The sequence below is a fragment of the Serinus canaria genome, chromosome 1A (genome assembly GCF_022539315.1).
Source record: "Serinus canaria isolate serCan28SL12 chromosome 1A, serCan2020, whole genome shotgun sequence".
Classification (NCBI taxonomy): domain Eukaryota; kingdom Metazoa; phylum Chordata; class Aves; order Passeriformes; family Fringillidae; genus Serinus; species Serinus canaria.
This window is the reverse complement of record NC_066314.1, coordinates 27397176-27424682: the sequence shown is the minus strand read 5'-3', so window position 1 is coordinate 27424682 and position 27507 is coordinate 27397176. Positions and strand designations below refer to the sequence as shown.

The 27507-nt window shown below is 35.4% G+C and overlaps 1 protein-coding gene across 10 annotated transcripts in view; it reads right to left on the bottom strand.

Moving 5' to 3' along the window:
- Positions 1-27507, bottom strand: part of NRCAM (neuronal cell adhesion molecule) — a 147729-nt gene that overhangs the window by 19334 nt on the left and 100888 nt on the right. For 8 of the 10 annotated variants that reach the window (XM_050982170.1, XM_050982146.1, XM_050982143.1 and 5 more), the window contains 15 exons: positions 26041-26184; positions 24926-25037; positions 24431-24597; positions 24200-24347; positions 23509-23633; positions 20768-20869; positions 17723-17920; positions 17540-17610; positions 16515-16740; positions 16145-16260; positions 12464-12668; positions 12182-12304; positions 10978-11154; positions 1741-1866; positions 546-698 (listed from right to left, as the gene is read on the bottom strand). In XM_050982170.1, the coding sequence (XP_050838127.1) occupies positions 546-698; positions 1741-1866; positions 10978-11154; positions 12182-12304; positions 12464-12668; positions 16145-16260; positions 16515-16740; positions 17540-17610; positions 17723-17920; positions 20768-20869; positions 23509-23633; positions 24200-24347; positions 24431-24597; positions 24926-25037; positions 26041-26184 (2193 nt within the window). The remainder of the gene's footprint in view (positions 1-545; positions 699-1740; positions 1867-10977; positions 11155-12181; positions 12305-12463; positions 12669-16144; positions 16261-16514; positions 16741-17539; positions 17611-17722; positions 17921-20767; positions 20870-23508; positions 23634-24199; positions 24348-24430; positions 24598-24925; positions 25038-26040; positions 26185-27507) is intronic. The other 2 variants (XM_050982182.1, XM_050982164.1) reach the window with 1 other exon arrangement.

The window sequence follows — 27507 nt, the reverse complement described above, 5'->3', positions numbered from 1 at the left end:
TGAACATAAGAATCTTAAACAGCCTTACTGATTCCCAGGATACATGTGTGACATCAAAATCCATATAAAACTTGTATATGTCAGGAAAAGAGAAATTTATAAGTAGGAATGTCTTAACGCTGGTATTAATAGATTACATGAGACATCAAATTGAATCTGCATTTTCTGATTATGCAAATATTTTAGCTCTATAAAAAGCAACATTATTTAAATACAGCCCTGTAATTATACTAATTGGAAATATTAGAAATAGGTCATCTTCAGTGCACAGCACACAGATGGAGTGTGGGCAGGGCATATCTTGCCCCTAGTACAAACATCAGTCAAGTAGAGTGATTTGAAAGGGTGGAAGCATTCATAATTCAAACACAAATAAACTGGCATCATTTAGGCGTTTATAAAACACTTTAACATTGCTCTATGAAAGGAACATGCAAAGATTCCAGCTGCACCATCTCTTGCTAGAAGCAGTTCAGCGTTTCAGCGTTGGTCTAGCACGACTCTGGCTAGGATACAGAAATGTACTGGGGTACAGTGTGCCTCACCTGGACCTGTCTCAAACACATCCTCTGAACTCCTAAAACCAGACAGGCCCTCAGCACCAACCCGGACTTTATATGCTGTTCCTGGTGTTAAACCCTTTAAGACAAAGAAGCTTCGAGAACCATTTACAATTTCTTTTTTCCAATCTTCTTTGCCTATAAAAATTTTAGGAAAACAACAAGTCGGTATTTTAATTTTATCTGTATTACTGAAAGTTTCTAGACAAAATACTACTGACAGTTACTTGACTAAACTATGGATCATCTGAGAAAAATAGCTGTTCTCTCAAAAATAATTATGTAAAATTATGAGTAATAAATTGCATGCAACATATTGAAGAATTCATTGTACAGTAATAATGAAACTATTTTAAACATTTGTTCCATTGTACTAAAGAAATGCAAATTTATTTTATTTTTAAAATGCTTATTGAACTTGTAATTATGAGATACATTAAAATAGATTTTAGTACTTTTATTAAATGACACAGTTTCAGTCAATATTTAGTTTGGTCAAGAAGTTCTATTTAAAAATCTGAATCTCTCTTGTATCTTTTTTCTAGGACACCCTCAGCTATTTCTTTGGCCAATATCCAGAAAAATGCATTTCTCTTCCAATTTTCAGATTAGTCACCTTTAGTCATAACTTTAGAAGGATGGGGTATTTAAAAAGAAGTATCTTGCTTTTATTAGCTAACTTTGTTCTAATTATTACCAGTATTATCAAAGTTTTAAACCTGGTTTAGGCAATAAGAGCACATAAATTGATTCATACCTTATTTTAAGGTTTAATTTAAAAAAGGATATCTTATTTAATCTTTTTTCTTTCCTGAATTGGGCATAATTTAGGAAAATCCGTGCATCCTATTTTAATGCAAGTAATCATATTTTTACACATGTAATTGCTTCATGATAAAAATCTTCATGCAAACTACGTTTTTAGAAGTTCACGTTCAAAAGAATTTATAAAATAATACAAAGGAACAAAGGTTCATATTTATCTATTCATCAAAAACCTGCAAAGCATTGATGTTTATTAAAATGAAAATTATTTGATCTTCCTGATCAAATTATAAAATAATTAAAGACATTTAAGAGCTATCATTAACACTGGGTCAATTTAAGACCCCATTTACTATAAAAATCTTCCAAAATACATCTCAAAAGTTTAGCAGAATTTAATGAAATGACTTCTTACTGCCTGCTACACCATATTCAACATAAAAGTTGGCATGATCTGGTCCCTCATACTCCCAACTGATATTGGCATAGGTCTCAGCAGCAGCTGTTGTAACATTTCTGATCCTTGGATAAAGTGGTTGAACTAAATACACAATAGAAAAACAAAGCAGAATATGCAGTTGTGACTTCATACATTTAAAAAAGTATTAAAATAAGTTACTAAGTTAATTTAGACCACATAGAGGGAAAGTATAGCACATTTTTCATTGGTTCCATTACTGGAAATTAGTGACTAAAGTACAGTATTTTGAAATTTAATCCCAGGTTGTTACTACACTAAGAAATTATAAAGTAAAATCTATGTACTTTACTGAGCATGCTCTGTACCACAAAAAACTGCTAAATACTTAAAAAGTACCTAACTGCCAAAATTCTGAAAAACATTATTTCTATTCATCTGGAAGTAAAATGCAGACAGCTGGAAAGAGATGAGAACATTGTCAGGGTAATGGGAAATGGTAGGACAGAAGGGAGGCATGAAGGTGGTAAGCTCCTCCCTTTATGGCATGTGGCAGTGAATGGACTGCAAATGGCCCAAGTGCAAGCCCTGATAGGATTTTGGCTCTATTGCATGGATAGCGATAAAAAAGGAAGACAATACCCTTATAGAATGTTGGACGGACAGTATGCATGACTGGGGAAGTTGCAAAAAGGATTTCTGAATATCCTTCACCATCAGAGACAGTAGGAAAGAAAAAATAAAGAGTAAAAACATTTTGCATCAAAAAGTAGCAATTAACTAATACAGTAAAACCTTACCTGTTAAATAAATACCACATGCACATTCTAAGATCATGCAGGTTTCAAATAGTTTTACTTGTCAAAATGTGAAACAGCTAAGTGATAAACATGTATTTGAAAACAGACTGAAGTATGTATGTACTGGCAGCTTTGCTTTCACAGGACATTCCTGAAATCAGCTTTTGTTAATATTATACATTCATGGCTCCCTTAGACACTGGAAAACTGGACATCAGATATGGGGAAGCCAACATGAAAGTACTCTGGAGTGAAGGATACGAAGGACCGGAATGGAAGGAGCTGCCCCTTGTAAGGCACTGTGTCTCACTGCTGCCATTCCAGTCAGACAACAGTGCTTCTCACAGACGTGCAGAATGCCCACAACTGTGAAGAGAAGAGCTTCTCTCTTCAGCATTCTGAAAGTAGCCACTTCTCTGCTCACACCTTCCTTCTTTGCCACTTCTCTGCTCATACCTTTGCTCTTTGTAACGAGCTAGTAATGCTTGTTACAAACGAATGTATAGCTCAGTGTCTCTGCTTGCCTAAGACTAATGAAAAAATGGATTTTAATAGTTCCAATGCTGTAATAAGGCAGATACAAAGAGGATGCTCCTCAGAGGTATGAAACTAGTTCTAACTGAAAATGCTTCACTTTGCCACTGACTTTTCTATTCTGCTAAAACTAACTTTTCTATTAGGAACATTAAAAATGCTTCCCAAAGGATCATGACACATCAGAGGTAAAAATCTAGTCCCAGTAAAGACAAATGACAGAATTCCAATGGCTTCATCTACACAAGAAAATAAAATGAGCAAAAGCCTGTTATCAAGGCAAAAGAGGCTACACAGAATTTATCTATCCACTTAAATTACTTTCTTCTTCTAACAGGCTGGCTTTGTCCATATGGCCAAGCTGGAAAAAGTTCAAAGTTATATGCACAGAGAAAATGGTTTACTTGGGCCTCTAGAACAGATGAAATAATGTGAGTACCATTTCTAACTAAAACTATAGGTTTTGTTTTTAGGTATTATTTTTTAAAATACCTGAATTAGGCAAATTCCATTGCTTCTTCTGATAATGTATTCTGATTATTACAATGTTTCTAAAAATATTTTTTTTTATAATTTTTTTTTTCATTTGCATTAGATATTTCTTCTTAACTCCATTCCAGTAGTACTCATTCAACAATTCAATTTGTACTGCTCCCCCATTTGATGTTTTTATAGCGAAATTGTTCTTATATTTAATTTCTTTCACCAACCAAAATAAGGAATATATTATTTAAATAACAAAGAATAGATTAATTTCTTGTTAAAACCACCTGAACAAAACAATTGAGAAAGCACTAGATTTAAAAAAAAAGAAAAAAATCACAAGCCATCTAAGTCACAACAACCACCCTAAGAAATACCACAGCCAGAGCTGTCTATGGGAAATCTAGCATGTAACAATATACACGATGGTAATGCAAGGGGATTAGATTCTGTTTCTGTGTGCCACTTGTAGAGGTAGCAAGAGGAAAGAAAAGCGGTCTCTAAATTTAGGAGGGTGCAGAGTCTGAGATTGCAGACAGGATGTATAACTTCCGTCCAGATTTAGACATAGGAACAGGTGTTTACTTCAATAACAATCTCAGCATTTGTGCTGTGCCAAGAAAACAAGTGGTTTGTATTTGAAATATGACTTTGTTTCATTAAATTGTATTTTCTCAAAGCCATATTCTCCTGGATTTTGGTCTTCCATGGAAGATGTCTAATTAGCAGCCCAACCGTATGACTGATATTTGTCACAATATTAAAGACAAAAAAACCTGTTAGCAATAATCTATTTTGTACTCCTGCAAACAGATGCCACAGCATTACCCCTAACTTCTCCCTTCTCATGCCTGAGCACTTGGGGATGAAGGAAACTGTCTCATCTTCTGTGAAAGACTCCAGATGATGGAGAGTTTCTGAATTACTATGCAAGTTCAATAATCGCTTGATCTTATCTGGTGGGGTATTTTTCCATCTCCAGTTTCCAGTTTCTGATCTCATTAAAGAGCTGCCTTCTAGATTAAAGTATCTGGTAAAAGTCTTTCTGTTCATATGATTGATCATATGTTCATATGATCAAACAACCAAGTTTGCTCTGAAAGTTACCGTAATTTCCTTCCCATCTTACTTCTAAATTCTCTCAAGTGACTAAATATGCTTATATTTATCAAATATACTCATATCTGATGCTTACCAACAGCTGTATGTACAGATTTACCCACATGTAGTATTCGGTCAGATTTAAATTCTGTGGGTTTTAACTATTGAATAAGGTGCACCAGGAAATCTGTTCAGTTGTGAACTTCTTTGCAAAGTTATTATTTTTGCAATTCTCGTCTTTTGCACTATTGCTTGATCTCATTAGCCAGCTGGCCTGCCAAGCTTTACTTATGTCTGTTAAATGTGCCATATCTACACACAGAAGAACATAAAAGAAGGCTGATGGATCCTGAGGTGATGAAAGCCTGGAGGTGAATTGGTTATGACATTTAAAGCTTGTAGTCAATCCACCCAGACTCTTTTATTTCTCAATCACCACACCTCTAATTATAATTAACCTCTCAGTTCTTCAATATGCTTCCCAGCACTGTTCACAAATGGCAAATGTGTAATTGTCAGCTGGCAGAAGCTCCCAGCATGTGCAAGTGCCAGTTGGGAAAAAGGGGGGGAGAGGGGCGGGCAGGAAATAATGTCCTGGAGAGCAGAGCACTGTGCTCTCTCATCTGTGACCATGCCCCACACTGTGCAGCAGTACTGGCAAGAGCATCACTCTAAAAAACATGGGAATGGACTGTTAGTAAGCCACAGGTTTTATACAGACCCACTCTTATTCATCTACCTTAATTAAGCTTTTTCATTCCTGCCTCGATAGCATGCAAAATTCAGCTGGCATATCCAAGTATGGTTTCATTCCTGTAGTATCTATAAAAGCATTTGCCAATTGTTGAGAAAGAGGCCTAGGCTTGAAGATAAGTTTTCTTCCATTTTCAAATTAATTCCAGTGCTTTTTTACTGGAGTCCTTTGGCAGAGTTTTATTTAATTTTTCAGCCTTTCAGGAACACAGTTCCTTAAAAAGAATAGTTATAGCCAGGCTGCACAATCAATAGAATTTAAAAAGACAGGACATGAGATTGGAAGGTATTTTAACAATGAAATAGTACTCTTTCTCAAGATTTAGTCCAGAAGAACAATAAATCAAATAATCCCCAAAGCGACTAAACTTCAGGAATTTTCATGGAATTCACCTGATATTCAGGAAAAAATGCTGGAGGAGTGCCAAGCACAAATTTGAAGTCTAGTGTTAAAAGGAAAAAAAAAACCCACAAAACAATATGTCATAGACAATTAAGTTAAAATGCATATATTAAGAGAAAAGTTAATTTAAAGGAAAAAATCCACACCCACACAAGAAAAAAATGAAGGACAAAGGTAATAGATTCTGCCAGAGCCTGACAGACACAGAAAAGTGGTTTATTTTCCTTTGCCTTTTTACATTTACATTTGTAGTATGAAATTCAAGCTTTAGTATAACAGTGGGAGAGAATTCCATTTCTGGCAGTGAAAAATGGCCATCAGTCACTTCTGGGATTATTTAGATCAATTGCAAGAGCATGTCTGTAGTGTAAGAAATACAGAATCCAAAGAAGAAATGAAAAAAATTATGTCACTGATGAGCATGTGGCATGACATCGACAAAGCAAAAGGCATTTTCAGGAATTTTTGCACAGTGATAACAAAAATTTTCTCTAGTCTAGCATGCCAAGTATCAGCATTGTTCCCAGTGAACTTAAAAGAGGACAAAAGAGTGGTTCTGCATAGCAGGCTGTACTGAAAGAATCACACAAATACACAATGGAGAAGACCACAGGGGGAGAGTGGCTGAAGGAGCAATACAAAAATACTACACTTAACTTGACTGTAAAAGCAGCTTGAAATTGTTAGCAAAAGACATGGATACATTATGGGAAATTATTCAAGAGAGAGGGAAAACAGATGGTGGGCAGAGAAAATGATTTAAAGAACTGCATTTTGTACTGAACAAAGAAAACTGATTTGATCTTCTACAAAGAGATCAGAGATCCAAACTCAGTTGAGACTGATTTCCAGCCTACAGTGAGGAGTTACATACTGGTGATTCAGCCAAAAACCCCAAAAGAATAGCTTCAAACCCAGAGGACAGACTACTCATTTATCCCCCTTGTAACAAAAGGGAGTGCTATTTGTCACTAGTACTTGAGAAATGAAGTTCACATGAAGAAGACAGACCAGAGTGAGTACCAGTGACAGGAGGCACTAGCTACAATTAAAGGTTACTGTGATCTCACAAACTTATTTTAATTCCATTTCAAGACTACCAGTTACCAGTGTCGGCATGCATGCAGATTACAAGACCTTGCTTTCAAATGTTGACTAAATCAAAAGAAACTAAAAAGTGAAATGAGAAGGCTTGTGGAATGAGGCTGACATGCCATGCCATGACTCCCTGTACTTCAGCTTACAAAAAACATGCATCCCTATCCCTATCTTTATTTTAACCAGCAACTTTCATTTCTACCACTGGTCAAATTAGAATTCTCTTCTTTCTTCTATAGGGCAGCTATTTGAAACTTCTAATGGAAAAGAACAGAAAAGACTTGACTCCTGTGATCACCTGAGTCACCTTGCTGGTGCTACTATAATTATTTTATATGTAATTGGGTTATTCCCCCATTTTTCTCACACCTCTGTTACCTCATGCCTGTGGTTATATGCCAGTATATAAATGGCAATACTAGGGCATGCTTAGTATCTAACATTAGGTATAATAAATTCTGTTTCACACATGAAGTTTTCAGACACATTTAGAATATAGGTTGCTGAGAATTTATTTTTTTTTTGTAGTACCATTAATTTTATCGATTTTAAGTAATTCATAGCACCACAGTATTAGAAAGGAAAAATGACAGTGCAAGTCAAATAGAATTATCAGCTATAATATAATAGCTTTTTCATTTAGTAAATACATCTAATGATTTACTCATGTAGGCTTGTGACACTAAAAATATTGAATCAATTAAGATCCTTAGATTTACCACAGCAATATATCCCTCTGCACTTTGATTTATAGTTTTACTGTGAGAAATGAAATATGCCCCAAGTAGCACAGCTCACTAAGGTTTAATTTATTTGAATTCCTCCAGGACCATGTGTCTAATGTATATGACTGGCCAAGGTGCAGCTCTTCACAGGCAGCTATCCAGTAGAAAACACCAAATACAGAAATTCCAGTTCAGCATTTTAGGCCAGCTGAATCTGGGACCTACTGTCTACTTAATTCCAGGATCAATGTGCTCAAATCAAAAGAAAAAAAAGGATAATTACATTTTCCTGGTAAGTACTGCCCTTCAAAATTAAAAGCCTGATATGTTTTGGTAGAGCACAAAATGGTTGTGGTCTAAATTTGTTCTGGCTTTGGGTCCAAATTAATAAGAACTGTACGGACATATAGACCCTCCTGCAATTAATAGAAAAAGGAAAGTTCTCTGCTGGGCACAGCTACTTTTTGAGTGGACTGAGCACTTCTATCTTCCAAATCCACCCACTCATGAGACCAACTAATTTAGTGCTTGATCTTGATAATACGATCCTCCTTTTCCTTACTCGTGGTCCCTGATCAGTGGCAAAGCAGTTAACATGGCATTGTAGTAACCACTGAGAACATTCATCTCAGACCTGCAGCAACTCAGATGTCCTAACAGATGTCATGGCTTTAGTTCTGTGCTGTTTGCAGGTCCAAAGTCATCTTTGTAATTGCAAGAGGAATATGTGAAAACTTTGAAACCATAAACAACATGGAACCAAACAAAGACATCTGCTTAGTTTTCAGAGAATCTGAGAAGACAGCTCTGAAATGTGAGCTGCTCCAGCTAATCTTACAAATAAGATGCTTTCTGATAGCCACATACAGCTATAATTAGACCTCAGTTTCACACAGAGAATCCATTTTTCCTTGCATGAGTTTTTAAGAGTCAGCTACAAATAATGACAACTTAATTTACATTTCTGCTGTGCATGCCCACGACTAAAGTCAGGTTGATTGTTCCAATCTGTGCTGACTTCTCAGCTACGACTAGAGTAAAATAGTAAAAAAGGCTTGTCATCAAAATAATTCCACAACTTCACACACTTACCAGAAACACATCTGATATCAGAATACACTTACATCTATACATATAAAAACATATATATATATATTCCCAAATGCAGGCATACATTTATTTATATATTGTCTGGTTTATACCAGACTGAGTGAATGAATTTCTTTCTTATGGCTATCATTCACAACACCTGATTATCAAGTGAAAAGAAACTATATGTAAAATAATTTATATCTGCCTCTTCCAAGTTTATTAAAAATGTTGGGTACTTCATGTACAGATTTCGACTTGTGACGTTTATGGTCTGAGAATCTGAAGCACAAGTGGTCATTAGTTAATGACACCTGTCATTCAATAACACCTCTGTATAGAGAGTCATTCCTGAGTTTGAGCTACCTCAGGACAACCTTTGCTTCTGACAATGAAGGTATCAAAATACATTAATCATAAAGAACTAAATATTACCAAAATCAACGAATAAGAATTATACTAGCTTGTACTCACTGCAATATCCTCAAGTACTCACTCACAAGATCTGTGAACCTAAAACAGTGGGAAGACATTTGCCTGTATATTCAATCTGATCCTCAAACTGAGAAGCAGACAGAGGGTATTGTCAGTCATCTGTCTCCTCTGCACAGTTGGCTTGCAAATGAAGTAAATGTGTTCAAGTGGGTAGCAGTAATCCACAGTGAGAACAAGACTGCAGATAGTTTTTTAAAACAAAAAAATGCACATGGCACAAGCAGTAAATGAATCTCCTTTGCAAAAGTGCTGTTTTTTCTACTCCAGCTAATCAGTGCTAGTGCACCTGGATCCTGAATATTTATGACAGTGGCATACATCTGTTAAAAGTTCAGAAATAATTAGACTTCGCTAAAGCAAAGCTAATGAATTCCCCTGGAACTCTGTGGCAAAATAAACAGATGAAAGGTATTAACAAGCATTCTGGATTCCTTTAAAAACACCCCAACAAACCCAAACAAAAAACCTCCACAACTGTTCTCTTCCAGCCCTGATTATACTTTGTACAAAAAAGTGTAGTCCGAGATTTTCTGTCCTTACCACTGCAATTTCCCCATTTGCAACACTGCAAAATCCACATATTAATAAATCATGCAGTTTCATTTTACCTTTGCCTGCACCTACAGCAGGAGGGAGAATACCAGCTTTAATGGAGGAAAACAAGAATAGGAACACTACATAATTAGATACAACACCAAAGGAAACACACATATATCATTTCACTATAAAAAGCATGCAGACTAGATAAAATGTAATAATTCAAATAAATTAGAAACAATCCGTTTATGCTGAACCCTGACAGACTACCACAAGACAAAATGATTGTACATGCATTTACAAAATTTTATTGGTCATGCTTGTTAGGGTGCAAGATTTAAAATAAATGCAGTTCATATGCAAACTTAATACCCTGACAGAGAAATTGCATTGAATAGCAACTCATCTATGGCAATTCCAATAAACCATCATTTTACTGAGCATAAAATTATGTGAAAACATGGTACCAAAATAGAGTTATTAATATTAATAGACTTATTCTTTTGATCATATCAGATCAAAATGATTAAAAAGTTCCAAATTTCCTGTTGGTTTTAAATCATTCTTATTTTATTAAGCATCCATATATAATTAAAAACCAACTTTAACAAAGCTCTAGAATGGCTACAAATATAGAAATCAATGGTGACAGGATTTATCAATGTACTTGGTGGGTTTTACAGTTACTTTGGGCCATAGATGACAAATTTATTTCAACAGTCTTACAGTTTTTTGCTAGTTCTGTGAAAGCAACTTAGATTTCACAGAAGCTGGTACGTACTACAAAAAATAAATAACTTCCTCTAAACATAAAACTGCATTATTGCAGTATTTTTCTCTGTGACCCAAGCTGGTCAATGATGCAGAATAGGTGAATAGACAATAACCACTAAAAATGTAAAGTTACATGAAACTTGAACCACAGAAAGGCCAATGTCTGTCTTAGAGCTTGTGAGTTGATATTAAAAGAAGAGGCTATATACCTCTTTGGGAGTTCCCATTACAGCAGAAAGCCTTCACATGTATTTTATTTAAAAATATTTAAAATACTTTACTAGTATATGACACAGTTAAGAAAACTCTAGAAAAGAAAAAAATCACTCGGCCCTATTTCCTTAGTGGAAGGAAGCAATGGTAATATTTAGATACAGATGTTTAATGCAATCTGTAGAGGTTTCTAAACTCAAAGGACTTTCCTTTTAGATACAGATCTTACCTTCATCCATAATTGTTACTGCTTCCTCAGTTATCTGACTTCCTGCTCCAACTGAAGTTTGTGCATTAAAGTAAAACTTGTACCGGGTGCTGTAATTTAAATTTTTTAATATCAAGCTGCTCTCGTTGGCAGGAATTCTTATCTCTACCAAGGGACCCAATTCATGGGTGTTGTTGACTGTTGTTACAAAAAAATAGAGAAACAAAAAAATTAGGAAACTTGCATACACTTTCATTGTATTTTAAAAGGCTTTTGGTTTTTATGTATTTTTTTTTGCTTGTCTCTGCATCTACATTTCAAAAGAAAGTCACCTTTGTGTAAAGGTGCCAAAATCCAACAGGGAAATAGGAAACACCAGCAAGTTTTTTAAGATCAAGTTTCATTCTCACAAATCTCTGAATCCAAAACAAATGAGTTCAGTTCAAATAATCTGAATTTATGCAGCATTGAAGCCCCCCTGACCACTGAAAAATTCTGAAATTCTAAGCTCAGTATGCTTAGGAAAAGAAAACATTGAAGCTACTTGTGTCTAATGCCAAAAACAGTAGGACTTGGTAAGTGGAAGAACGTAAATTTCCTTTATCTGTTCCATGCATATGAAACTCTTTCCTTTTCAGTGTCACTGCTGAGAAACTTCTGGGCTAAATAAACAGCTGGGATCAAAAAGAAGTGATTTAATAGCTCTGAGATGAGTAAATGGCACACTTATAAATTTTTCTTTGTAAGATTATTTTACCATGAAAATTGGAAAAGCGGACAACAATATAATTTGACATTCTTTGGTTTACTTCTAATGACATTTTCTCTGCAGTCAGAATATTGAATTTGTAGGCAGTAGTATCTTGCATCTAACTTGGATGCCACTTATCTGTAGGACCTCACCTCCATTTGTCTGTGAATTACAGTTTGAAGTAATGAAAGAAATAAAAATGTTAACCTTGTACTATAGCAAAAAAAGATTTCCAAGTACAGTCACCTATATTATAAAAATATATTAGTCTTTTTCAAAAGTGACATTTACAATGCAATCATATCTTTTGTACATTATAAATTTAACATAATTTTTTCTTCATAAACGGATTATTATTTGGTAGATGCATTGCCTAAGTTAGAGCTGTATCACAGAATCAAATAATGGTTTGGGTTGGAAAGGACTTGAAAGACCAGAAGTCCAACCCCCAAAATATATCAATATTTAACTTACTTGGCTGAAACTTCAGCGTATATGATGTCAAAACACCATTTGGATGGGTGGGTGAACCCCACTCCAGAGTCAGAGAGTCCAATGTTGGGTTAGTAATCTTCAGAAAGGAAGGTGAACCAGGAACTTTTAAAAAGAACATAGAGTAAATACAAAGTAGATTAACTTAAAACAGGTCATTAATTATTAATTCTTAAGAATATTACTGTATTGAGAGAGATTATTATTTTATGAAGTCCAAGTAAACCCCATGTAAATTTAATATCGAGGTTTTTCATTTCATACCTCCTTCAGGGGTCTTAAATACTTTGTCTGGGCTTGCTGGTCCTTCTCCTTTACCGTTAACAACTCTAACATTCAGCTTGTAGGAACTATAGGGCTCCAGTCCTGGTAACATTCCAAAAGTCTTGTTTCCCCTGAAAGTCAAGATCTTTTTCTCTACATGTCGTCTACTCCTTCTGGATAGACTCTGCACTTTCCAGTAGTAAACCTAACGACAAAAAAAAAAAAAAATTTACAGTGAGAGCTTAGCTGTTCTGATTCTCTAAACTCTGAGCTTTTCCATGGGTGTCCATGAATTATAGGTAGAAATAACTGCAATTTTAATAAGATCAGGTTAGACACAGCATAGAGCTTTCCTGCTCCAGAAACAGACCTTGTCCAGAAACAGTCTACACAACTGGGTGCAGACCACTACCTGCCAGTTCTGCTCATGCTCAAAACCAGTTTGATACAAGTTCTGGTTGGGAATTACATTGGTCTGTGATCATTCTCCTGCTATCCAGTCTATCTGAGAGGCAGAAGTTACTCATTCTTTCAGTAAGATGCCTACAGGCCAGCCAAAGTAGATCTGGACTTTGGCTCCTTGTTAGATCACATCCCTGACCATGCTATTCCTTGATGCCAGATTACCTATAAAAGGGGAAGAAATCAAAAGATTTGACTTGGCTGGAAAAACACACAAGTTCTGAAATTACTCTAAGGTTACAGTACTGGAATGCTCTCCACTCAGGGATGGCAACACTGTTCCTCCAATTATGTAACAATTTGATCAGATGAGAAAGCTGATTCTGGTGTCCATTGAGCTGACTGAGCTTCTAAGAAACCACATATGAGCCTCACAGGTGCTTTCCCTGCACTCTCTTTACTACACAGTCTCTCTACCATTATAACTTGAAAGATATTAATAGCTGCATCTCCAAAAGCCTTGTGTTACTCCTGAGATTGTCAGCTTCAAATACATAATTGTTTATTTTTCACAGCATCATTTTCATGCAAATATGATCACAAGCTAAAGATCACTAAGAAATCTAAACTAATAAAAAAACCTATTCCTATTCAGGCCAACTGCAAAACACCCCTTAAATTTAGGAAGCCACGATTTCACATAGGAATTGAAAAAAAAGGGGCTGTTAAGGCTTGCAAAACCCAGCTATAAAGCAATGTTGCACTTACATCAGCTTTCAACATACCATTTCACTCCAATCACTTTTAAATGCCACTATATTTTACATGGTTAGAGTTAATGTTTTTCAATATCACCAGCTGTCATCCTATAGCTCTCATCCTATCAGCCAGTGTAGAAAATCATTTACAAGCTAACAAAAATTGAAGTGTTGGTACTATTGGTACTGAAACTCATAAGCTATAATAAAATAGAGTGCATCACATTTTCCATAATTTCTTCCTTAGTTTGAAAAGCTTTATAGTACTGCAGTATATTGAGTAATAGCTAGATTAATACAAGAGCAAAATATGAATTATGTGCTGCAGACTGCTGCTTAGTTACAATCTTCCTGCTTTGTTCAGACATTTGCCTTCAAGACGTGACTCTTTAGACTCTCTCTTAGTTCTCTATTTATTAAGAAATCTGTCCCCAGTGCAACACTGTATATTGTGTAATCTGGCTGCTTGCAGAAATAATTTTATTAATTAGGAAAGCCTAAGTATGCTAGTAGGATTTTGCTTCTGTGTTTACAAAGATCTCGTCACGTGCTTTGTAAGCTACATCACTGATGAAGATACTTCATCCATGAAAAGTTTTCAATTTGTATTGAGAGAAAGCTGAAAGGTTTTTAATAATAGCTACCAGGTCTTACAATTCCTCATGCCTTGTCTAGTCTTTAACCTATTTTAGCTTAATTTAGCTGTATTTGCAAAAATTATTTAAGGTATTCTTGCTGCATCTGCAACTTATTCAAGGATATATCATTGTCACATCTGTCCTAGCCAGAACAGCAAAACTACTCAGTGGTCTGGAGTGCTGTCAATCCTGTGGTTGTGAACTTATTTGACCTTTAGTTTTACTTTGCATTGTGTAATTGTGTGGCTCTCCTCCCCACAGAAAAAAATTATACTGTATGCAGAGAAAGCATTACAAATTAAATAGAAGTGGTCATGACATGACTAACCCCCTAGATCACATGGAGAGGAAAGTGATCCCATTAGTGATTACAGGACAGAAGATAACCCTCAGACAATCAAAAGTCAGAGGAAAAAAGAAATGTCCATCTGAACTTTGGATGATGACAATTCACTTTAACCATGCTGTTGAACTTAACCTGATTTACAGGCAGAAGTGTGCCTATGGATTCTCGTTTTGGTATTGTTATAGATCTTTAATAGAAATTTGGTGATTGGGATTAAGAGCTTTAGTGTTGCTGTAACTTGATTAATAACTACCACTAATTTCACTAAATTCCAACTTTTTAATCCTCACATTACAGATATTTTCTTTTGATTGCCCATTTGTGCATGAAATACCAGGTCGATGTACAGCTGTTATCTAATAGATAAACACTTAAGAGCCTAGTAAAGTCCTGTTTCTCAGCTGAGTGTATTGTGTCAGTGTGGCAAAGCAACACACAAACTACAAACATTCACACTATATCATATCATACAGAACTAGTGCAAGTCTCTCTGGATGGTGGTATTTTCTGCCAGGAAAGAGATACTCACATACCAGGAACTCACATTCATGTGGTAACCAGCTCTGGAGCACTGAAGTTCAGTTTCAATATTTTGGACTGGTCCATTATAAAAGTATGGCATATATTTATTTCCCTCCAAATATTCTTTACTGTTTTAATTTTTCCAAATATTTATTTTACCTCCTTTCACTTAAAAAGAAGTAGTTCAAATTAGTCTTAATCTACTTTAGGCTAAGTAATATGTTTTGTTAGAACAGAACCTATGAGAATACTTGCAGAGGAGCAAAGAAACAATTACTTTGATTTTCTTCTATTGCTACATAGGATGTCAGTATATCCTCACTAAAGCAACTTTTCCCTATCCTCCAGGGACACCAGTTTCAAATCTCGAAGATCTTCTGTCTCCCCTCCTCTATCAAATTGCAGTCTTTTTTCTCCAGCACAGCCTTTTCAGTTATGACCAAAGGCAGCACACTACCTTACAATAAGCTTCCTTCCATTATATGGGCACTCACTCCACATCTTCTGCCATTTCATGTCCTTAAGTTGAGCTTTCACACTGAGCTTTTTCCCGGCCTCCAAAAAGACACAGAACCCAGCATATGCTAGGAAGTGCCCAGTTACTCTGAATTAAAGACATGATTAATCATATCAAAGCAGAAAATGGTTAACCTTAGCATTAGACCTAGAAGAGACTCCTACCAAAACTAGCTCTTCCCATCCTCTAAACTACTTTGGGAAAAGAACCTGTAAAACTGTTACCATTTTTTTAGCCTGTTTAACATGTGCAAGCTTGATTGCAAGCACATGCCATTTTTCTTCAAGGACAATGTCACAGGAAGCTAGTGCTACAAGGCTGGAACATTGCTGAACTCTGTGTGACTTGTATCAAAGCTGTTGCCCTTGTCAGCAGAACTTGGGAGCTCACTGAAAAGCACCAGTCCTCTTACATGTCAGTTACTTCCATCTGGATACAATCTCATGCAGGAAGATTGCTTTAATAAACAAGGAAGAGAATGCTTTTGAGCATACTTACTTTGTACCCTTGAAGGTGTCCTCGGACAGTTTTTAGTGGAACTGGGTCCCAATACACCTTTGCTAATGTGCTGTTAATAACATGAACCTGAACATTGCCTGGAGCAACCATTGGCACTGTGTGGAAAGGATGCAACAAGCACCTAGTTAGAATTAGAAACCACACAAACATAGTTTTTTTAGAATGAATCTTTACATTGTACTCCTGGAGCAGGTTAAAACATTCCTGTTTTCAGGACTGATACTCTGAATTGCTTCCTTTTAATTTAAAGAATAACTACTATCCCCCTTACCAATATTTCAGTATTTTAAATACCCAATCAGGTTACACATTTATCTCCTTTTAATTAGGATAACTGAGTCAAACTTACAGTCTTCCCCTGAATGTCCAATCACCTCTGATGGCTCTGGTGCATACCCCAAGTCATTTAAAGCTTGCACTTTTACTTCATAGGGAACAAAAGTTGGTGTACCAGACACAATATATTTAGATACATTTGCAACTATAACAGATGTCCATTCATCATCAACATCTTTCTGGCGCCAGCTGACTTTGTACTGAAGCCCTGGTCCATTAGACTGAAAACCTTTTAAAGGCTGAAATGAAAAGAAACATTTTTAAAAATATTCTGAAGCATCTGAAAAATCTTAGAAAGAAATACATTGATGCTTTTATAGAATGTCACTGAAAATTTTCCTCTGTATTTTGCAACAGAGAAGCACTGCTAAAAGTTATGCAATTTAAAGCACATTGAGTGATGTTGGTCACTAATTCTTACACAAACAGCAAATTATGATTTCTGTATATATCTTTTGTTTTCAAATATTTCTTAAGACGTGGGAGAAAACCAGACTTGCCCCAACTCCTTGTAAAGAGTGTACCCCAGGCAATATTTCTTGCCTGAGAGGGAAAATTGGTTATACATGGCTCTCCTTGAGCTCCTGTCATGATGGTAAGGGCATCATGGAGAAAACTTCAACGGTTTTCTAGTGGGAAAGTGCACAATGATTAATTTCTCATAAAAGGTGACAGTAGAAGTAGCATTCACATTAGAATTCACTCTAAAAGTTAGACTCTACTTGACATAAATCTCCATTTATATTTTGAAGTTTTCCTAAACTGGCAGCAAAACATCCTGTATTACCCAATTATTGGCTTATCTTGAGAAATCTCACAAGGAAATATCCCCCCGCCCTTTAACTTATTTTCACTTTTTTTTTAAAAAATCATTTTTTTCATGAAAATTAAGATGGGGAATGTATGAATTTAGCTCTTTTTCAAGAATATTTTTAGGAGGCAATTGGGCATTCCCATTGTTGGTTCTCAAAAAAGGAAAAAAAAAAGTTACTCACAGACCTGAAAACAAATGAAACCTTGAAAAAAGACCCATCTTACCTCCCATGTTATTACCAAATTATCAGGTTCTGAGCCTATCCCCTGTACATTAGCAGGATTTTCATCAGGGCCTAAAAATAAAATATTTACACGTGAACAAGAACGGCTGCTGCATGATTCCAAGCAAACTCAGTGCTATTCATAGCAGGAATCAATCCCTGGGAAGTGGGAATAATTATTTACTTGCAGATTTTGTCAGGTACTGCTCAGATGGCTCACTGGGCTGGCTCCTGCCAATCCTGTTGACAGCTATCACACGGAAGGAGTAGTTGACATAGGGAGACAACTTCAGCTGCACCGTTGTCTGGGTGCCAGGCACCTCCGTCTGGTAGCGCCACACTCCCGGCTCATGCAGCGCGTCCTCGAACTCGATCACAAAGCCTGCAAGCAGGAGTTGAATCCAGCCTCACCTCAAAACTCCAAACAGCTTCCCAGACAAGAACAGGCATTTCTGAACGAGCTAGAAGGGATTGCCCCAACCAGTGCTTTCAAAAATCATGGAACTTGACATGTAAATAAATAAACCGTAACATCTATAATGTGGATGTCAGAAGAAGAAATAAAGGTAAAATATAAGAAATAAATCCTTAATGTAATCCTTTGCTACTGTCACTTATGCAGCCATCCCTCAGGTAATACATTATTACAAGAGCTCTCAGTCAGGTACCAGATTTTAATTTAATGGGAGCCCTTGAACTATCACAGCAAGGAAGTGGAATTTGACTGCCAAATACATTGTTCTCAGTTGTATCAAGCAGACAGCAGGCAATACCTGCATGAATTTAAAACTCCCTGAAAATTCCATTTTCCCCAATGAAACTGGAATAATGAAAATCTATTTAAAGTCAAGAACCTATACTTGAGGAAGGTTTTTGAGAGCACTTTTCATTATCTTCAAATTAAATCAGGGAATGTATGTTCAGAAACTAAATTTCTTAAGAGTACTCTTTGTGAACATCATGATGATTACTCTTAAGACCTTACAAAGCATATAACTTCAGGGATAAATAGTTTTGTAGAATTCCAAAAAGAAAATCATATTCATTATGAAAGACAAAAGGACATTTTTTTACAGATGTGAAACAGCCAAAAAACCTTGCTGTAAGATATGAGATATGAATTCTGAAAGAGCTGGGAGGAATTTTTAGGACACCATAAAAAAATGGGAGAAGAATGTACAGTCTGAATACATTCCACAGAACCTGCAGCATCAAATATTTGTGTGTTGTGTAACAAGAATTTTCCTCTGTCTCCTGTGTGGGTAGAAACAGAATATGACTCAAGATTGATCCCGTTCGGACTACAAAAAAAATTCGGAGTGGCATCTAGAAATTTTTTTTAGAAGAATACTTACAGCACCACACAGAAAAATGCACAACAATTTGAAGAGCAAGATGTAAAAGAGGTAAGTAGTACTAATCATAGCCTTCTGGCTGGCAATTTCTTTCTGACCTAAGTAGTAAGAGGGAGAATTGACCCCAAATTACTGTCTGAGCTACTGCTGCTGTTGTGTGCTCAGTGCTACAGGTCTTGGGATGGGATGTCTCCTGGATAAAGCCTTGCTGAAAAGGCGAGAATATTATATGCCAAAAATGCTTCCACTACTGCTTTTTGCTTCCCTGGCCACTGGCCTTCTGCCTGCACCTCCAGTAGAATAATTTATAGGCAACTTCAAGGGGAATAAAAACCTATCTGAGCTTTCAGAGAGATTCTAGCACGGCAGTCATACTGTGCAAACAGATCACTCCTAATGAAGTGCAATCCTTGAGTCTTCAACTGCACTTTGAAGTGATAGCAGCAGCAAAAGAAATAGGCTTACTTGGAAAGCAAATGCCTTATTCTGCAGCGTCTAAGAAGACCATGCAGAAATATAAATTGTATTATAATTAAACCCAGCATTATTTAGTTAGACGACTTCAGTTTTCAACATGAGAGTGCATGCAGTATATCATTCAAGAAAAACCTACAAGAGACAACGCTGCTTATTATTAACTCTTTTGCAACAGTGTGATCTCATTCCTACAGAAAGACAACACTTATGTCGTGGAAAAAATGAGAATAGTGGTTTATTCATAGACATATACTAATGAAAGTATATGTATATGAATAAACCACTATTCAACTGTTTACATTGATTTACACTGATCTTCTATATAATATATTTTAAGGTATATTACTAGTTGATATACATTAGAGATGCCTGAGACTGTAAAATTTCAGAAAAATCACTTAGAGTTTCATTAAAATGTATTCAAAATCTTTGATGTGTTCAGAAACTTGTGAAATTTCGTCTTTTACAAATTTTCCTTTCCAGATTCCTGATCCTTATGGTTTGTTTTCAGTGTTGATACCAACCCACCATCAAACCCTGGAGAGCAAAGTAGGTAAGTCTAACTAATTAGTTCCAAATATAACATCTACACTGGTCTTAGCAACTTGTGGCAGTTACTATCTAAAAACACACTGCATAAATTATGAAATAATTGAATTAACTTGCTCACAGGGAAAACATAATGCCAAAAAGTCTTTCTAATCCCATAATTTTTTGGAAAACAAACATTAATATCTTTGTTCCTTGCTCCTAAATTCCCCCTTTATCCTCTCTGCTCAATATAAGCAAGAGTTTTCATTATGCTTTAATGGGAAGAATAACAGCATTTAATATCAATTTACTGCCTCAGAATTGTATACATATTTAATTGTTTAGTTTAATGGATGTAGTTTATTCTTTAAACTGTCTGGACTAGGAAAAAACCCAGAAAAACTATATACCTTATATTTTCATGAGAAAAGAATAAACTTCTGCCCCAGCAGAGATGGGTAATCACTGACAATGGTGGTATTGATGCTATTTCAAATTCATGGAATTGCAAAAGAGTTAATTCAAGATGTTAATAGCTCTTTCCTTCAGAAGCATACAAGCAATGAACAAGACTGCTCTCTCCATATTCATAAAATTGGACCTTGTCAGACAGACCTCATATCTAGTAAATATAACTTCTATATTATCTAGCACAAGTTTTTGAATAAAAAAGCCCAGCTCTTCTGGTCTTCCTGCTTGGCTGTACAGTAGTTGTTAAGGGTGTGTTATGTAAATAAATGCCAGCCATAGAGAATTAATTTACCAGTTTCCCACACTGTCACAACATTTATTCCAGAAATTTTTGGAATTTGAGAACAGTTAGAAGAACACCTTCCATGCAGTGTAGTAGATGCAAACAAACATACTTGTAATGGGACTGTTGTTTTCATCCCCTGGTATCCATGAGAGATCAACGCTTCTTTCTAGCTGACCTGTCAGTTCCAAGTCAAAGGGTGGATTTGGCCGAGCTGTAAATCAAATGAACACAAAGTAAGAAACCACACCAGAATATGTACTTTAATATTTGAAAAAAATCCTCACATTCCAATCAAAGAATGCCACAAATACAGCAGGGCAGGTCTACTCACTTACGTAAGCATGACTTAAAGACTAATTGCATGCAGTAATTACAAAACAGACAAAAATGGACAATTGATGTAACCTGGAAACTTCTACACATTAACAAGAATTGGTATTTATTTTTATCTATGTTTGAGTGCATTGTGATATAAAAATGTGACGAGATGCAAGGAATTATGAAATGCTTCTTTATCTTTGAATGATTATGGGTGGTTATCTATTGTAACAGACATACTTCATACAACATGAAAAATAAAGAAACATTCATATAAAAGAAGCTCTTCTAGAATAATTACAAATGTTTTTATGTCAATTCAAAACAAGTATACTTCAAACAGAAACTAATTGCAAGTTACTAAATTATTTATTTTTTGTTATTTTTCTTAAAAGACTAAGAAATACCATGCAAGCTGTTATTATAAATCCCTATGATGCATAAAGATGCATTTGTCTGTTCCAAATTCATGAAGGTAATTTTATTATATGATTTGTTACACACAACAAGCATGACTAATAAGTAGGTTCATGAAAGAATACATAATCATTTTCACTGATAGGATTTACATAAAAGTGCTTGAAACCCTTAAACTTAAAAGCATTTTAGCTTATTATATTGCACTTGAACCCCCAAATTCAAAAAACATACTACTAAATTAAAGGCTCCATACGATCAAATATAAGACTATGCCTGACTAACAGATTTTTAAGTTTTAACTTAAATTTTAAAATTTTGGTGATTTCATCAATTATAAGTCAAAGTGGTCAATATGATCATATTCATCTTATGAGTGGAGTAAAATTAAGATAAACTGTGAAATAAAATAGAGCAGGAATACAAGGCTGCAAAACCAATGTTAACATAAAACATAATTTGTTTGCTGCAAAGTCTTTAATAGTGAATTACCTTTCACCAAAGAGTTGGATTTACATTTTAGATATTTCATTTATTATAGAACTAACTTGTATTACAGTATGATCTATGAGAAAAACATTGCCATCTTACACCCAGTCTTATTAAAAATAATTTATCTCTGAAAACCACTTATTCCCTAAATACAAAGCAGCCTGCACTGTAACATTACAAAGTTCTGTGCTACAGTAATGGAGTAGTTGGTAAAATGACATGAAACAACACAGACACAGACACACACACAGAGGAAAAGGGGAAAAAAAAAGGCCAAAAAAAAATGGCAACAGGCAACTGAGCAATATGCCTGATGATGTAGAAGGAGAACTTTGTTTTAGTTTACCGTAAATGACAGCTGGTGTTGGGGGAGCAGCTGAAAAGAACATTAATATAAAGGATTTAATCAGTTAGTAGCCAAAGAAACAGAATATTGTAGGTAGTTTAAGACTATAGTTATTAGAGACAAAGAAAAGTTAACTTATTCAGATTAAATGGTTAATTTAAAAAAACATTACAATTTTTCACTGAAGAGCTAAAAATGTATTCTTGAATATTTAATTCATTTTCAAAATAAGGATAGATCAAAAAAATAAATAAAGCAAGCAATCCTATTAAAATGCCTAAGTAAGTACTATTTTTTTGGCTTAGATCATACCTGGATAGATGTAAGATCACAGCAGAATTTTATCACACAAACATACTTGCTCTGAGTCTCAGATTGAACTCATGTAAGAATCATTCAGGAAATCTACTTAAAACTTTCTTACAAATTGGAGAAGGGGCAAAGTAATACATTTGGCAAGAATCTGCAATCATAAAACTTAACAGAGAACTAAACTAAAAAGACAATCCATGAGAAGTCACACAGCCCAGTCTGCTCAGTCTTTCTGAAGAATAATTTAAGTGTTGAAGAAAAATAACACTCTCCCAGCACAACAGAGACATATTCTTGTTGGAAGGAGTCCAGAGTAGAGCCACCAAGGTGACAACAGAGATGGAGCACCTCTCCTATGAAGACAGGCTGAGAGTTGGGGCTGCTCAGCCCAAAGAAGAGAAGACTCTGGGGAACCTTTGAGCAGCCCCCAGCACCCACACAGGCTCCAAGAGAGCTGGAGAGGGACTTTTCACAAGGGCATGGTAAGACAAGGGGGAATGGCTTCAGCTAAAGCAGAGAGGGTTTGTGTTATGTATTAGGAAGACATTTCTTACAGTGAGACACGGGAACAGTTTAACCAGACAGGCTGTGTGGAAGGTGTCCCTGCCCAAGGCAGGGGGTTAGAACCAGATGACCTTAAAGACACCTTCCAACCTTAGACATTCTGTGACTCTGCCATGTTCATGTTCAAATACCCTGCAAAATCTAATTTCCTGTAGTAGCTCAGATATGGTCAAAATAAAAAGCTATACAGCACGAATCTGCCCTGTAGCTACTCATTAGTTTTGTAAGCAGCTGATTCAAATGCAAACTGTGAGTCTACATTCTTTAAAAACTGAAACACATGGACACTTAGGTGGCATTTCTGTTATCCTGTCCTAAAAACCAAAACTATGTTTGTGCTTCTCACTTTAAATCTAATGCTGTTTTCATACTTAACAGTAGAAGTTTGAGAGCATTCTTACCAACAACAGTAAGCACAGCACTTGCTGAAACACTGTCCAGAGTAGTATTAACTATGCAAGTGTATGTTCCATCATCTTTATCAGTAACATTCATAATGGTCAAGTTGTCTTTACCAACTAGAAACCTGTAAAAACAATAAATTCAGCCACTTATTTTTCAATAACTGGCACTGTTATAAGAAAATTGCATAAAACATTATGAAATCCCATATACCTGTACACACCTAAACAGCTATGTTTACCCAAGATAAGCTATGAAACAAAATAATCTCTTTTTTTTCTTCTTCATTGCTCTTGACCATCTTCCCACAGTGTCTTCTTTTCTAATGTGCTTTACTTTCCAAATATATTCAAACAAATTTTAGATATTTGTGATCCAGAGCAAAATAGTTTTCTGTTATCTGTTTGGCTTCTTAAGTCACTTATCTTTACCTTACACTTAATCTATAAGGTCAGTGTGGAGAGTTTGTATAAATGTTTACATCTTTATATTTTATTTTTAATTCTATCTTGATATTTTCATCACACTCGGTAGGTCCTTTAGTCACGAAATATTGGATAGCCATGATGTTTATCAGTCTTCTTTGGAAAATATGTCAATAGGTCAGTATGTTCCTTTCAAAGATCAGGAAAAGGAGCAGACAAAAGGACCTAGAAAATTTAAAATAAAGGAAAACTATGTGGTCCTTACCTTTCATCATCTGGAAGTTCATCATTATCCTTCAACCATGTAACTGTTGGTAGTAAGGTAGAATCATGTTTTATTATACACTCAAAAGAAACCTGGCCATATCTCTGAATCACTTTGTATTCTGGCTGTTTAATGATCATCGTGGGATCTGAAATTTCAAATTAAAATTAGATATCCAGAAAGTCTGAAATTCTGTACTAATCACTGATGCAAGATGGACAAATTTCTCACCTTTAATTTCCAACTGCACCTCATTTTGTATCTTTCCTAATTCATTCCTTGCTACACACGTGTATGTACCAGCACTATTCTTCTGAGCCACTGGAATTTCCAAGGTTCCATTATCATGGAAAACGTACTCATTTCCACGCAAGATGCTACCTTTCACTCCTTTAAACCTTTGTATAAGAAGTAATAGCATTAGCCAGCATCACAATTAAATTCTGTATGGTTTTGTTGTCAATAAAATACAAACTTAGGACTGCCATATTAGATAATAGAGACAGAAGCACTCAAAGAAACTTAAACTTGACTCTTTCGGCATAACTTTACTGCTGGTTCATTGAGTACATGCAATATTGTATTAGAAAATTGTATACAGCATATATTTTAAAAACATTATTTTAAAATTGTAAATAGATTTCAAAGAATTTTAAAGCTTCAAGTGTTTGTTTCCATAGATATAACTGGCTCATCTTCTGTAACATAAACACAGGCAGAGCTTACCATTCAATTTCAGGCTTAGGTGACCCAAAATAAGCACAGTCCAGCAATGCGGGGCTGTCTGCAATGACTTGATACAGTTTATTAGCAGGAGTTAGAATTCTGGGTGGCTCCGCTGAAAAGACAAAGATATCTGCATATAGTTCAAAGGTACAAATAGCAAATACATAGTAAAAAATGGAGTTACAAACACAAAATACAAAGACATCAAGAATGGCCTAAAGAATTACATAAAAACATTTTTCCCTGGGACGATTTTGGGACTCAGTCTGGGCTCAAATACATTCTACTGGTACTAGCCTGAGGAAAAGTTAATGCAGGGAAATTATCTTGTGGAAAACAACTGGTTCTTGCCTATTTACAAGTAATAGTGATGGGCACCAAAGGCAATGATTTCAATTGGAAAATTTAAATCAGTATATACTTCAAGAAGATAATCTCCTGGGTACAGACCAAACTAGCTAATTGCAAACAAACCTGCAGGCAGAAAGAAGCTAGGATGCATTTTTAGTGTAGCACCTACATTTTCTTTCTTTTAAACAACAGTGTCAATCAACATATCTGCCAGTTCCTGGAAGAGAGTCACTAGAGGCCATTCTGCCTAGGATTTTGCTACTAGCTTTTTTTAATTCAGTGAGAAGAATTAGAGGAGCCACAACATATTGTAATCAGAAACACATGCCAGGGAAGCCTTAGAGACAAATGCATAATCATGTCTCTTTGCAGCAGTAACTTGGAGATCATCTATCCCACTAATCCAAAACATCCAGACTCAATGAAACTGTATTGAAATGTACTAACTTAAGCAACACTAATTCCTTCCTTCTTTGTCTGGCTTCTGTTTGACTGACTTACACAAACAAAAAAAACCAAAAGAGAGATAAAATTTCTTCCAACTTTTCACAGCTTTCACATCTATCCTTCTCACTTTGGAACAGTGAAATTCAGGAATACACTAGAAAAAAAAAAGCTATATATACCCTTGCTCTTTACAGGGGCCAGGAAATATATCAATTGCCAATGAAAACCTCAAGCAAGGCTTGAGCAGAGAGTCTGTGTATTAGCAGGAGACAACTAAATACCCAAGAAAAGAGAAAAATAAGAAGTCTTTTTCTTACCCAGAACATTCACAAATGCATTTGCTAGCAAGTATCCATACTCATTAGAAGCATTGCACTGATAGACAGCACTTGACCTTTCTTGCACGTGTGAGAAAATAATGGTGTCACCATCCACCCTCCTGCTAGGATCCTCTGGGGCAACTGTTGGTGTAAAGAAAAACAGTTACTGCTTTTCCTAAACTGCTATTGGATTGCAAGTTTCCTACTTCTGAAAAGAAGGAAGAATCTGAAAGACCAATTTACCCTTTAAGTTTTTTTTTCCCCTGGATGACTGATCACTAGTAAAAATGTGAATTTTAATACACTTTAAAAAGTTCTTCTCATTCTACAGGTACTAACGCAGGATGGTAGAGTTCCCATTTTTTGAGAAGTTTTTTGTTTGTTTTCCAAGGTAGTGACATTGTATTTTGCACAGAAAACAGAGAAAAGATACCAATATTATGAGATTCAGGCAAATACAGTCAATATCTGGAAAATTACAGAAATATTTCTGAATGTCAAAAGAAAATGCTGATGCAATGACATAGTCCTCTTTAGTCCTAGTGACTTTAAAGTTTCAAATTGATTGTTATACCATAAATAATTTTCCAAACATAAAAATAGCCAAACTCAGTTGAAAATTATCTCAGAGTAAAGAATAAGCATTCCTTCCAACCAAGTCAAGAAACCATCGTCTCACAAGCAGAGTTAGTGCCTCAGTAGGTGGCACTCTTTCCCTTATGTAAGAATGATACAATGCCATTTCCTCAACTGTTCTGGAGTGGTCTGAGTTGGCAAACAGCTTCTGCATCACAGAACCACCCAAGACATCACTGATAATAAAATTCTAAGAAAATACTGAAGAAGAGTAATAGCTGCCAGTTCTGATACAACTGAATGGCATTAAAGAAGTAGAATGAAGAAAAAACTTAGCTTGTAACACCACGCTGCATAAAAATGAAAAATCTATAGTTTAATATTTAATGAACATACTAAATAAGACCAGATATATTATTATTGTATTAAAAAGCACAAATATTATTAATAATGAAAAATAATGGTAAAATTATTGATCTACTAATATGAAAAACAGATGTATTTATACAGAAATAAATGCGTCGTAGTTTGGCTGCATCATCAAAATTGACACCCTTACTGAAGCTTGAAAAAGTATATTTGTGGAACACATTCTCATGCAAGGAAATTCTTATTTGAATTCATAAAAAAAGATCAATCAAGTAAATTAACATCAATTTTCTGTGACAGGAATCTTTTGATTCAGCCAATACCTTAGTTCTCATCTGTAAAGAAAATGGAGATATTTCTCCTGCATTTTTTTTAAATATATATTACTGAATTCTCCACAAAAGAAACCAGATGAAGAGGAACAGAGTTCTGTGCTTCTGCTTAAGGGTATTTCCAGCTTGGATGAAATCTAAGGTCATTTTTCAAGTAAATACCTCAATTTCCAAACAGCTGCCTCAA